Source organism: Falco punctatus, assembly GCF_963210335.1.
Source record: "Falco punctatus genome assembly, chromosome: 8".
NCBI lineage: Eukaryota > Metazoa > Chordata > Aves > Falconiformes > Falconidae > Falco > Falco punctatus.
Window position 1 is genome coordinate 37,677,694 of NC_137588.1, and position 15,219 is coordinate 37,692,912.

At 34.2% G+C, this 15,219-nt stretch overlaps 1 protein-coding gene across 1 annotated transcript in view; it reads right to left on the minus strand.

The window, feature by feature from the left end:
• Positions 1-15,219, minus strand: part of LRP1B (LDL receptor related protein 1B) — a gene marked incomplete at its 5' end in the record, with an annotated part of 587,496 nt that overhangs the window by 177,913 nt on the left and 394,364 nt on the right. The window contains 4 exon segments of the mRNA XM_080399306.1: positions 6,406-6,777; positions 9,807-9,931; positions 10,223-10,374; positions 10,530-10,656. Of these exon segments, the coding sequence (XP_080255432.1) occupies positions 6,406-6,777; positions 9,807-9,931; positions 10,223-10,374; positions 10,530-10,656 (776 nt within the window).

Here is a 15,219-nt window from a genome sequence, read left to right on the forward strand (position 1 = left end):
CAGTTAAATTGGACCCATTTAGTTAGAAAGAATAGTAGCACACACTGGAACACCTTTAAAAGATTCAGACTGAAAAAAGCCTTACAATACATCATAGGATCTGACACTTTATGTTAGCAGTGAAAAGATTTTTGCTTTCTACAGACAGTAGTGCCTAAAGTTCAAAACAGAAGGAGCACTTTTTCACATAACACTTCCTTTTGTGCTGTGAAAGACGTTACACTGGCAGAATGTCTCAGTGCCATTGCTTACATAGATCTTGGGGAAAAAAATCAGCTCATTGAGATTATCTCATCTTAGTCCTTTTTCCTCTTTCTCATTTGCTTTCCTTTGCCTTTCCTCCTCCTTTTTTTCTCTCCTCCTTTAGTTTCTAACTTCCTCATTGATCCTCTGTCTCGTGCTGTACTTTAAACCTACTTGGAAACTACACTGTTTTTCTACGGATGTACTGTGGTAGGCTTTGGTTAATATATTGTCTCGAATATCTACCTATAAAAATAAAAGGAGATTGCACTACTAGCTTAGAAACTGAGACAGTCACAAAAAAAAAAAAAAAAAAAAAAAAAAGGCCTTCCTTGTATAAATATAAGCTTTGAAATAGCTTAGGACAACCAAAAGCAATCTACAGAAATGCTATGAGGCAGCTTCTTGTTTCCTATTGCAAATTAGTCATCAACTAGCATGATGTCACCCACTACGCTAACCTTAATTTGCATTTTTTCTGGGATGGAAGATAGCATATACAGATGGTTTATCAGAGAGATGGTTCAAGATGGTCTTCTCTACATTCTCAGTCAACAGAAATGTTAAGACTTCTTCTGTGCTGCTGATACACAATGTCATGTTCACCAGGGGAGGAAGAATGAAAACAGACGTTCCTCTGGCACTCTGCTTCTAGGCAGGCAGAGAAGAAAGGATGTCGAAGTAAAGAGAAGAACTTCAGCAGATGGTTTGCGAATTAGTGCTTAATCTCGGATATTACAGAAGAAAAAAACCCGTATGTTTATCCCATCCAATATAACGTATTTTTGGCTTAATGAGTCAATACACAGTGGTAATCATGTGTAATCAAAAGTTTAGCATACTGGTCTTCAAGATATTAATTCAATTAAGGCTCCCATTAGTTTTTTGCTTTATCAAACCTACAAATAATCTACTTTGTGGATAATATACTACCTTTCACAGACTTTAAGAGTCAAAGGACAACTTCTAATTCTGTGTAGAAGTCTTTACTCAGATCATCATATCATTAAAAGTAAAGTTAACTCGCCATTTATCAGCTGACAAAACAACAGTCAATAGGAGATGTGGTATGAGAGCAGATAAGCATACACTATTAAAAATCTCATATATCAAATAGATGGCTTGCTTCTCTTGAACATTTTCATTTTCAATCTACTTTAAAATTACTTGCAGATGGAAGATAGGTCCATTTAAATCTATCAAGACTTAAAGTACTTCATATGTTTATTACAGTGCCTTTGAAATGGCTTCCTGTTTAAATGCTACAGAAACTGGTTCCGAAGTTTGAAATAGTGTTGATCTGTCTAGAAGTGATTAAAGAAAATAAAGAGTACAATTCTCCCCCAGCCTCCCTTTGAGAGAAGAATAGACCGTATTGTTCCAAATGCATACTGATAACCTGTACCAATTTTGAACAAGTCAGATTTCAATATACGTCCTAACGTAACTCTGTACCTTTAACTGCTACTAATTTCTGTGCTTTTTTTCTGTATACTGCTCAAATTTTAGCCTGTTTTCAGTAACAAATTCTCCCAGCGAGACTGGCAACAGTTAGAAGGCCTAGTTCTAGCAGGGATGAACAGAAATTGTAAAGATAATAGAGAGAGGGCCACCCCAATATATTGATTTAAACTGTTCCACTTCCATGTGAATTTCTTACCTTTTGTTCCTCTTTTGTATGTAATGCCTTCTTTTAAATTTCTGCAAAACCTACAGTCCATTGGTGGCTAAAATTAAATGAAAAATATCTTTCAAAGTGTATGTAATCTCCCTGGATCTCCTCTAGACTACCAAATGAATTAGGATTTAATTTGTCAAGGCACTGCTTCTCACAATCAGAAGCTCTGGAAAGCTTACATGAAATGAAAAAAATACTCCTTTTTGCCCAGTGAATCCTAAAATACTCCTCAAACTGAAAGAACAAAGAAATATATATACAGCATGAATTTTCCAAATAGAATCCCTGTGACTGTGTTTTGTTTTACAAAGGACTACCATTGACAATGAAAACTAGGAACATCATGAAGACCCTCAAACATTTTGCCTTAACAGGTTCAGAAAGCTTTTACAACACAGGAGGACACAAATGTATAGCCAGCTTAGGTCACAGGTTAGAAGCAGAACCAGTCCAGCCTTTGCAAAGTGAACTTCAAGGCTGACCTTTACACCTAAAAAGCAGAAGGTTATAAAGTAATTAGCAGGTGGGTGGGACCCCACAGTAAGTACCTACTTAATCCTTCATAGTCTAATACTTCTCAAAGTGTGTACTTAAAGTGAGAAAGACATTCAAATACAACGTCTTAGACACTTTTTTGAAAGACTGATCTCAGAACACATCATATAGATGGTAGCCATGTCACAACAATAGGTATTGCTATGTCGATAAGTTGATTTTAAAAATGTCTGCAGGTGGGGTTAAACATGATACTACTGCCGTAAGATCATAAGTGATACTGAGTGGCTAGATAATTCATCACCCAAAAGAATATTTGTGAGAAATCACAGCCAAGAACATGGCCATTGTTTTTTAAACTGGCATTCAAGAAACATTAATCCCATAAAGTTACTTACAAAAGTAAAAAAGAAAAAGTCACTGCTGAGCGGGCAAAGGAAGTAATGCTCATTTCATCAGTGGAGTTCAGAGATAAAGAAAGAATTCACTCCAAAAACCTATGCTGCACAAAAAAAACCCCACCAAAAACCAAAACAAAAAAAACCCAAACAAAACCCCACCCTGGCGTTAGGGTATGGCATACTGTGCACATGCTACACTGCTTTTCTGTCGTTGTTATCATTTCTTCCTGCTGAAGACAGAACCCTATCAGGTACCGGGTTCTTGCTGAGTTTTGAATCGGCTCTTAGTGAACTGGAACAAGTTAGATAAAGTTGTTAATATGCTGTAAATCTACTTTCCCTGAGCTGAAAATGTGTAAGCTAATGGGTTGTTTATGAGTTGCAAATCTGTTCAGTGAGGTGCAAATTTGTCAGATAATGGGTTGTTTATGAATTCTAAATCAATATTCAGTGAGTCGGAACTATGTTAGATAATAGCTTGCGTATGAGTTGTAAATCTGTTTCCAGTGAACTGGAAACATGTTAGATAATGGGTTGTTTCTGGGTAGTAAATCTGTTCTCAGTGAGCTAAAAACATGTTAGATAATGGGTTGCTCGTGAGTTGTAAATCTTTTTTTAGTGAAGTGGAAACCTGTTTAACAAAGGGCTCTATATATCTTAACTCTGGTTTTAGTGTGCAGAAAAGTTCACGAAAGTGTTAGATTTGAGCGGCGTATCTGATTTCAGTGAGGTAGGAATCCATCAGCTAATGGATTGTTTATGAGCAGATCTACATTCAATGAACTAAAAATCTGGAACAATAGTTACCTTGTATATAACGTACTCTATTTTCTTTATTTGAGTCAAATATTGAGTAAAGGTTTGCACGATTTGTAGACTTCAAATTAATGAGGTAGAAAGGGCTTGTAGAATTGTTAAAACCACACTAGAAATTTCCAGTGTGGTTTTGAGTCTCTCCCTAATAAAGTAAAACTTGGTACAGATGCATACCAATAATTCTGGAGGAAAAAGATAGCAAAATTATTGTCAAAGATTTTTTTTAATCCTGCAATGAAATATTATTACTAAAATCTCTCAGCTGGATTCCATTTAATAATTTCTATATAATTGCATATAGTTAAATTAAAATGGGAATCAAAGAATTTTAGAATTTCCTATCTTCCTGTGAATGGAATCATTGGTGTCAACCTGTCTTACCGCTGCTTTCTCTGTTATAGGTATCACTGTCAGTCAAATACTTCCACTATATCAAGCAGCCTCATGAACTGACTCCTGTTTCCAGTGAGAGAAAACCACATGCAGACTGGGGAAAGGAAGGATATGTAGTACAAAAATACCAGCTTAAAATGAATGCCTCAACATAAAGAAAAGGGGTTTAAAACACATGAAGGAGAACAATAAACTAACATATTAGGGGATGTGAAATCCCTTCTCATTTACAATGAAAAAAACAACTTAAGCATTTCCAGAAAACAAACACCACAGTTCACAAATACATCTCAAGCATATACAGTACGCTTTTTGCAAGGATACAAAATTTCATCTGACATTCAATTATTCAGAGTGCTGACTCTGCTAATGAAAAAAGAAATTGGGCATATTAAGATTACAAGTAGAAACACTTCCTAACAATTTCTTAAAACTATAATTCTCAAGTACGCTTTATGGAATGTCTTTAGCTCTTGTACAACAACCTATTATAAAGTAATGAGGAATACTTTATTGTTCTTTTAAAAAACCAATTTGTATCTGCACTGGTGCTTCACCAGTATTCCTTTCTCTTTGTCTGTTTAAAATGTAAAAATTTCTAGTGGTTTTCCATGTCGTACCTAATTAATCTCTTTCAGAGAGAGAACACCAGAGTTACCCTAGTGCTTGTATGTCACCACTGCACGTTTCTGTAAGCTGTTTGTCCCTTTCCAACAGCTACACTCAAGTCTGAATCCCTAGGTTTTAATGCTTTCCTGTGAGTAATGAGAACATCCTGACAACAATGCTTAGTTTCTATTTACCGTATCTTACTACAGATATCATTAATTCCTCTAAAATATGCATACATAAAAACTCAAAGTAAAAAAAGAGTTTTTGTAACACTTTTGAAAAATGCTCTTCCATTCATTAGTGTCAACAGTTTTCATGACCACAAATACTTTCCCAGAACCACAGTGCACAGGCACATAATGATACAATTATCCAACGTCAGTTGTAATATAATACTTTGTCAGTTTGCAGCTGTTTAACTTCTTCTTTTCTAAAAATATTTCTATTAACATGCAACAGCAAAGGGTGATACTTTCCACATCAAACGTGTTTCTATTTTTCCTAATCACTGTCCTTGGTCTGTTTATTAAACCAACCCAAACAAATAGCTAAATGTAGCAATGCCATGGGCAACACAACATAAACCATCAGAAATTCAGTGAGAATTATCCACAACATAAGGAGCAAAAACTATACAGCACTTGAGATATTCTGGAAAACAGTTACTGAAATGAGTTACAGCCTCCAAAAAAACCCATCAGTACTCAAAAAAAGAAAAGGAAGAGAAGAAACACAGTACATATATGCTTCTGAAAACTGACTACAGATGAATGAGGTTTACTCTATATTTTAGAACAACTTAATTGGAACAGAAATGAAAGACCACAGAAGTTTTTAGAATTTAGATTTTTGTAGCACAGATTTTTGGATGCTTAGCATTAAGGATGTATTTCTCACAAGTTCACAATCAGATTTTCCTTGAATTCTAATTTCACCATGATAAACCATGATAACCTTTTACATACTGTGTTAGACTTCATTGGTAAAGATCAGTGTGAGATCCTTGGAAGATTACACTGAGACCTCAGCCGCAAAATAGGTTCTGTGTTTTGTCCTGCAGATTTTGGTGATGATAAAGGTGGCAATTCCATGGTAACAGTGCTGAGTTTCAAGTATGCAGAGGCTAAAAACATGTCAAGTTTCATGCAACACCACACACTAGTGTGGTGAATGAAGGCATAGTAAACATGCCAAGCTACTGAATAAGTCTCTAGTAAAACTGCACAATTTTGTAAGCTGGAATTTGCCTCTGATTATCACTGAGCACAAGTCACTTTTCTTGGGCTCACTACACAAAGGGTGACTCAACTACACACACTGACCAGGGTCCTAATATTTTATACTATTGTTATGTCAGCAGAGGCATCTTACAGTTCTTTGGTCCCACTAAATAGAAAAATTAACAACCAATAGGTTTGTGGGGTAAGGGGACTTTCAGTTTGAAGCACTGCACACAACAAGGTGTTTCAACAGTAAAGTTCCTTAAAATCTTGGTAATACAAATTAAGCGGTGTCATTATCACTTCTGTTTTCTAGTAATATGCTTCACACCATCGTAGGATTGTTATAAAATACTTTTGACTTGGTAATTTCAAAGAAAATGTTTAAATGTATCTTATAGGGATAAAATACAACGATTATGCTATATGCTTAAGTATGGTAAAACTTTATTGACATTTTTTACTCTATAAAATCAAGTGATTATCAACTTTTCATTTAAAGTTTATTTAAATAAAATATGTATTTTTAATTTTTTTTTTTACTTACTTTCAATTAGTACTTTTCTGCCAGCCCAGTTGTCTTTAATAACTTGTATATTTCCGAAGTGCGCATCACTGAAGAATATGCGATTTGTACCTCTTCCTTTCAGACTGTAGTCAAAAGCAAGAGCTATCACATTTTTGAAGTACTCTGGATTTTCATATGGCCTTACTGGTGAATTCAAGTTGGTTTCATCTGAAAGATGTATACTTTTTAAAATTGTCCTTCCGGAGTACAACAGGTAACCTTCATGTCTCAGACAAGTAATTCCATCTTCGGCAAGATACCCATGTGCACAAGCACATGTTCTCCGTGCATTTCCCCGATAAAGGCAAAGCTGATGACATCCACCATTATTCTTGGCACAAACATTAGTACCTGTAATAAAAAAAAAATAATGAAAAATATCTATCTTTTATAATACTACACTTAGCTAGCTTAAATAAAAACGTAATTTTATTTGTTCTACGAATCTTTCTCCTTAAACTCCTTTTACAATACTCACAAGTAAAACAAAGGCTAAAATAGTAAAGAATTTAACTTCAACCACAACCTAAAGACAATTGTAAAGAATACAATTACTGAGGAAATAGGCGTCCATTCCAATTCACAAGAGTACACATTTTACTAATAGCAAATTATAAAATGGGTTATTCCTCTATAATCAGCTGAAGACATAGAGACTGTTTCAAGTGCTTTGAAAATTTATTTTTTTTAAAACACCTGTTACTGGCAAACAGTCAAATGTAGATACCATCAGCATACAGTACTGTTTTTAGACAATTTCTATCAAAATGAAAACATACATATTGACAGGTACAAAGCTGTGTCAATCATGTTCCCTGTTTTTAATAAAGACATTTCCTAATGTTTTGTTCTAATTTACTTTAAGTCCTGGGTTTAAAAACTTACTCCCTGACAAATGCATACCATTAAGAAATCATTGTCTAATTAGTAACTTCAATTACTTTAACTACGCTTGTTACAAGGAATATTTAAAATTGCAGTAATTGTCAATAATTCAGAGTTATTTTACTTGGTCTTTTTTGGACTATGTATGAATTACTATTACAGTTAGTTTAGATAATTTAGTTTCTGTGTCTGACAGCACTTTCCATATAACAACTCAGCTCTTTCAATAGAGTAATTTTCCCATTTCTGAAGGTTTTCCACATAAAAAGGAGAAGAAAACATTTTAAATGGATTTTTTTCAGGTAGAAAACCATAACAATTTTTGGGAAATACGTAAGGTCTGAAGGTACTGTTTGCATTTTCTAACTGCTGCATTTCAAGCTGAAGATATTTTCAGGAAAGAACAATGTGGGATGAGAGCTAACCTGCTCTTGAAATTAGAAACACTGAATTTTGTGTTCCTAGGCAAAACTACATGAGACATGTTCCTCTACACTTATGTAAAAAACATTTGGAGATTTAGCTGTATATATTTTTACATTTGGTTTCTTTTAAAGATTGTTTATAGTTTTATTAGGCTAGAAAAGTTAATATCTGTTTGGAAGGATGAGAGGTTGAGAAGAGAAAGGAAAATACAAAAAAACATTCTGAAGATTCTAAAATCTCTCTTCAAAAATTTCAATGCTTCCACAGTACACCAGCTGGAAATATCTTTTAAAAAGGCCAATTCTGAAACCAGTGTAGTTAGGACATATCCTTGCACAGATGTAAAATAGCACTGAAGGATAGGAATCCACTTGCAAATAGCACTGCAGGACTGACTCATCACAAAGGGTAAAACAGGTGTTTGAAAAAAAAAAGCATTAAACAGAATGAGAACAGGTGGTTGGGTTTTTGTTTGGGTCATTTGTTGATTGGTTTGTTTTAATAATGGAAGGTCAGGAACCTAGCTAATTGCATATTTTTTTTTTTTTTTAAACAGTGTTAACTACTTCTAGTTCAATGAACTTAAAAAAAAATATATAATAGTGTGATATAGAAAAACATTCCAAAAACATTTTTCACCTGTTTTTTTCCCTTTTGTCCTTCTGGCTCACTGACATCCCCTCCTAAAGACATTAACCATTTGTACCCTAGTAAAATTTGAAAAACGTATTAAAAAATCATTCAGTTATGTTTTTCAAACTAACATCAAAAGATTTTTAGCCTCAGTAACCGTTTCTTCTACTCCTAATGTGACCAAGTCTTTAAAGCTATCAATAGAAATCATTACATGTAAAGAAGAATTGTTTTATCCCACTGTTCTGTTTTTCTAATTCTACAATACAATACCCTTCCAAGCAACCAGACATTAACTATTTGTAGCCTAGTTAAAAGAAACAAGAGATTTTTGTGTGGATTTTATTTTTATCCACAAAATATGATGCCCACAGTCCTCCAAAATTACATGCAGAAATCCTTAGTAAAATTAATATGCATATTTTTGCAAAGTAATTTTCAGAACTATTTAAAATTCCCCATTAAAAACCCCCCAAAAGACAGTTTTTCTTTTTATTAAATATGTTTTCTTTCAAAATGCAGATTTATTTTACATGATCTTTGAGTATGTAATGCTGTGATTAAATCAACTTTTGAGCACTACCAACACCAGAGAAATATTTGTATGAAAAAGTTTATCTTGTGTTACAGCAACTTTTTTTTTCCTCTCTTTTTGAATTTATTTATGGAAAATTTTGTCTGGATAACCTGGTAGCAGTTTGTTCTGAGGAAGTCATCATTAATTGTTGTAGACGTCTAACCACCTTTGCTCACTAAAATAAGTTTTTCAGAGTATCTTCAAAACCAGAATTTTAGGAGGAAAAAGACAGCTAAAAGCAACAGTATTCTTGGTCAAAGGTAGTGGAGAATAAAATTTAACCATCAATTCTACAAATCAAAGGGATTAAATTATAATTTTTCTCTCTTGAATTTGCTAAACAATTTGAATATAAAGGAAATCTGATTATTTACAAAGTTTCTTCCCATGCAAAAATACCAGGACTGAAAACCAAGTAATTACAGGAAATAAATATTTGAAACACAGAAGATTGGAATTTCTAGCTGTGAATAAAAATTCTGGTTTGCTTTCCAACAGAAATATGAGACTGCCAGAGTTTACTGCTCTTTAAAGCACAGTTCAAGGTTCCTATCATTCCTAAGACTTTTACCTTTTTTTTTTTTTAAAAAAAAATAAAAAAAAATAAAGCCCACCACATCTGGAATGATAGGAAGTGGTTTGGGTTTAGATTTTCTCCTTAAAACTCACAGAAGAATTTCAGTAGAATTTTTTTACTATATGTTTTCTTTAGTACATTAATTTTAGAATAAAAAAATACTTCAAGAGTAAAAAGTGGAGATAAAAATCAGTGATTACTTAACTTTTGGTATGCTTTAATATACATAAAAAGTAGCAGGTGATATTAAAACAATTAATAGCATCCTTAAGAACAGCCAACCTTTCTCTCGTGCTCTATTAAAGACTTTCACTTCCTTCAGGTTTATTCCAAGGCCAGTCCTCATGGTCACAGCATCCGTGGCCTCATTCTTGTGGCCTCTTCTAATAGAGCCATTTGCATGTGCTCTGCCAAAAAAGTTGAAGATGTCTCATCAACAATCCTCAACAAATTCACACCAAACAAATGACTGCAGGGCAGTGGAGAGTTCACCTAAGAGAAGGTGAAGAAACCTGTTCTCATCTATGACACTGATATGCTTTAGCTTCCAGCATCAGAAATACCCTTTCTTTGGGAACTGCATAGGTTTCTGTGATCCATTCTGTGACCTTGCTAAGGAATGGCTAATCCTACAAAGGTGAAGCACCTGGCACTGAAATAACATTTTGAGACTCAAACACTTATGAAAAATAAATTACCTGTCAGACCAGTAGATGTAAGCTCCAAACACCGCGACTGAAAACATATCCACATTGCTCCCTGACAGCACAATCTCCCGATTCCCTCCACTCTCAAGGTCAATTCTTTCTATCTTGTCGGTACGAGCATCACACCAATATAATCTATTTTCCTAAAGATTAATTTTAAAGGAAATATCAACAGTCTTGTCCAAGTATTTAATTGAGAGTTATTAAGATTACATTAAAAGTGGAAGACCAGCTGGCTTTAATGAAACGTAACAAGTACTGTACACTTTAACATATATGGGAAGACAGAGGAACTAACCTCAAAATCGATGGAAATCCCGTTAGGCCACGCAATCCCCAGGCTCACAAGAACCACCTTCTCAGACCCATCTAAGTGTGCCTTGCCTATGCAAGGAGTTTGTCCCCACTCTGTCCAAAATAAATACCTGCAATGTTGTAGAAATTACCAATTAAAATTTAGCCTCAAAGTAAGTATTGAAAGTATGCAATACTATAATTCAATTGCAAATAAAATGCACCACTACCAATAAATACGTATTTAAAAAAACATGGTAAAGGTCATGTCTCTAAACAACTTTAAGCAAATAAATGTATTATAACTGTTTCATGGAACACTTTGTTGAGAGATTTTTTGCTAATGATATATATAAAGTAATTCTGAAAACTGTATTTGAACAGTCAATATGCAATTCTATTCCTTAAAGAATTCAGCTTTGTGCTTGGAAAAATAAAAGCACATTAAGAAAAAAATTGCATCTAATTACTAACAAATGTGATAATACAAGATATCTAACTTAAAAATGTTTTAAATATGTAGCAGTAAGGAGCATTATGGGAAATGGTAGAGCAAAAGGATTTTAATTGGGAAGAAAATATTTTTCCTACTCTCCCTAATGCTCGTGGGAAGAATCTACTTCTTACTTCTCTAGCTTTATGTTACTGTGTACTTACTGGCACAGTAACATCATTATTTTGGGATAAGATGCTAGGTCAATCTTCTGCCTTGACCTACTTCTCAATCTACTGCTTTAGGTATAGCAAAATGAGGCCGGTTAATCTATACAGAGCACTTCCTTTACTAGAACAGAAACCTACAGAATAGCTTTAAGTAAAGGTCTATGTGTCTACAAACATATATATGCATGTATATATATTTGTGTTAAAATGTATTATAACATACACACAAAATATATATATGTATTCTGAGAAAGAAATTTCTTTCTAAGATAATGTAGAGACCCAGCATATTACTCATCGTCTGAATAATTTTCATAGCTAATATTCATAAGAGCACACTAAAACATTGTTTAGTAATATGCTGTACACAAAGGGAACAGAACATATAAAACCATTCTCTGTTGTTTTCTCTGCGTGGAATGTATGTTTGAGTCTGGTTTGAAAGGTTACAGAAATCTGCTGTGCCTTACTAACCAGTTCCACCCCAGAGTCGGGTAGTATTATTATACCAAAAGGTTGTTAAATAGCTGTATGTGATTGCATGACTGCAGATACATGAAATAAAGAGGGATAAAAATGGGACACAGGAGAACAAACATGGATCTTATAATGAGCTCATAAAATGTAGCTTCTGAAACAATGCCTGCCTTACTTTGGCTCTAACTGTAGGGCGTTCAGGCTATAATGAAAATGAATTTGTTTTTGTACTTCTTGACATAAACATTAATATGAATACTAACTATATATACATTAGGAAATTGAACTGCTACATTAGCTAAATATAAAATATGTTTTGAAAATGTAAAAATAGACGGTATTAGGTAGCTGGATATCCAAAATCACTGCTTAAGTTTAATACAGCTTTGACCAGATTACTAACAGCACCTCTAAACAGAACTGAACTTGCTTTCAGGTGTCTAGTCAGAGGTACTTTCTTAACACAGGACATCAACTAAATAATTACTACAGAAAGGCAGGCATTCAATATACTTGAATTAAACATTTCATGCTCTTTCCTTAGACCAGTTACTCTAAGAAAAAAAAGAACAAAACCAAACCAAAACCAACACTTAAAAAATATAATTAGCAGGTTAAATGAATCCAGAATCCTCCAAAAAACCCCCTGAATAGCTGCCAAAAATGTAAAGCAAATTAAAGCTCCCTTAAAGGATTAATGATTATAAATATATTGATCTATAAATTAAAAGAGCCATTAACTAGTATAGAAAAACTTGATCTTCCTATATCTTCTTAAAAGGTCTGGGAACTACCACCTAAAATACTTGATTCCTGGACCTTTTTAGGTAGCAATATGCTACCGACAGATTTGGTGTGTATACTGCAATGCTAGAATAACTACATCAACTTCTTTCAGAACTATCCAACATATAATTTACATAGCTGACATAGAGATGCAAGTAATGAAAATTTGATGCCAGCCTAAAATCCTCACAAAAATGTCTTTGGAAAAAATTAAATCAGAGTTTAAACTCCATACCCCCAACCCCCCCAAACACAAATTAAATTTCCAAAGTTTTTTGAATAAGGTATCTTCAAAGTCTAAGAATTATTTCAGTATGAGCTTAACTCCATATTTCAATCACAATTCTGAGCATGATCAGAAAACTATTATTTCATTGGGGAGGTGGGGAACAAAGTCAGCCAAGTGTATGTTTTATGAGTAAGTATACCTGATGAGGGACAAAGGCACTTCTCTGTATGACTACACATTCTTAACTTTTGCCTTAGTAACAATAAATTATGTTACCAGTCAGCTGAATGCTGGCTGCTTCTCATCTTGGTATAACTGGCAGATTCAACGAGATCTAATAACTGCTATTTTCGTCTCTATTCTTATAGCTGTCAACTCAAGCTCCAAGAGAAATGAATGTGAAGTCAGGGCAAGGGGGGGGGGAGGAATACCTTTGAAAGTTTTGTCTCATAAAGGGAAAGAGATACAGCAATAACACAGAGGGTGAAAAAGTCTTAATCTTCCCATAGAAAGGTATACCATGTACTTCACTAGCAAAACATCGCTATCCTTCTGAAGTAACTTGGACTGGAGACACCTCAAGATATCATTTTGCGGCACAATATTAGAGAGATATGTGATGCTAACCTACCTTCACAGAAGATACACCATTCTATTCAATTACTAATTTGTGGTCCTCTCAAGCTCCTACGTTTTCTTAAGCATTCTAAATGCATCCAAAACTAACTATAAAACTCAACAAGATTCAGACATCTAAGGAATGTTTCACAAGCGAGTTCATTTCTACAGTTAATATTTCTTTCTTTACTGTTTTATTGTTTCAACTGCAATAATTTAACCTCCAAATTACATTTTACCTACATGGTATTAATTACTGCTTTTTGGTGGCATTGCACTATTCTATTCTAAGGTCTAAGATGATGGTTCCATCACATCTCTAAATATCCATTAACTTAAAAACAGGAACAGTTTCTTTTTAAATAATTTTGTTAATATTACTGGCTATTACTTCAGCTGAATATGTGCATACTTAACATTTTGGTAAAGTAAAACTACGAACCGTTGAGTGAGAAAGCATGGTGTGAAAATATTGTCATTAAAATAAAAAACCTGCACACTTTAGTAAAAAAGCAACTTTCCTATCAATAGGAAATATTCTGTCCAGGGTTCTGCATTTACTTTTCCCTATAGAAACTGTTAAATGCTGGATCTCAGCTACAACCCATCTTCCTCTCCAAATACTGCAGAAGTGTTCACTATACTTTTTATAATTTCTAGTTGAAAATAATGGATTTTATTTATGTAATCCATATAATTTTAATATTTAAGTATTGTCCAGAGAAACTCCATCTGCTGCACCTAGTCCTCATGGACTGCACGGGAGCTTTTCCCTTCCTTTCATGTAAGGGGTGAAAACCTATTTGTGTATGTGTACACCAAACACACTGCATGCATGTTGAGGAAAATTACATTGCAAATTAACCATCATTTGGAAGAAACTTGGTCTACCCTTCTGGCCAGAAGAACTTTATTAGGCTTTTGTGTACTTACCTTTAAAAGTTTTTGTTATTTTTAATTTTTTTCTAACAAAATGCTATTCTGGTACATTAAAGAAAAAAATATAATTACTAGTTCAGCCAGAGCCTGACTAGGATCTGAAGAAGATCCTACTCTGAAGAACAGTATTAATCCTAAACTGTGAGCAGATACTGCCAAGCAACCAGTGGTGCTATATGAACACAGCTGTAATGATTTGTGGCAAAAGCTATCACATTATGTGGAAAATAAAACCAGTTACTGCATTCACCTTCATTCTTCGATACATTGTTGCAATGCTCTAGTCTGCAAAATACAGATATCTAAGTCTAAATCCTCCTAGAACAAATCATGGCAAAGATCCAAAATGACACTTTGCACCTTTGTATCAATCTGGCCTCAGTGAGAAGTCAGAAATCTTCATCACTATGGCTGCAAACTCCTCTGGGTAGAGACTGCTTTCCTGAAAATACTGAGCTGCTGATTTGATTGAATCTGGGCAAAATGAGCTACAGTGTCATCTCTGGGTTTGGGGGCAGTTAGTTGCTCGCATTCTTCATCAAGATTTTGATACACACTGTTTACTGCTTCAGTTTTAGCAGGGCAAGTGTAGCAGTTAAATCAACTAAGTCTTGAATATATGCTTTTTCCTGAGAAAGTGTATTTCCTGTTCCCATGGATAAAAAAAAAGATGGGAATTCTTCGCACAATTTACTGCTTCAGTTTTACATGTAGCGCTGCTAATAATCATTTTGGAGCTGGAAAGTGACAGAACATTCTCTCTTTCTGTTAATGCTGCAGTGTAGTCCCTACTCTCAACAAACAGTTGAACAAATACAGATGTTATTTTTGACAACCCTTCCTCTTCCCCACACGCTTCATCTCACATTACTTTCAGCTACCTTGGGCAATCTCCTTGGTTGTTGTAGTGGGATATTACACGATACTATGTTTTATAACTACCAAGGATCACAGTTTTCTACAATTTCATCATGACATTGAG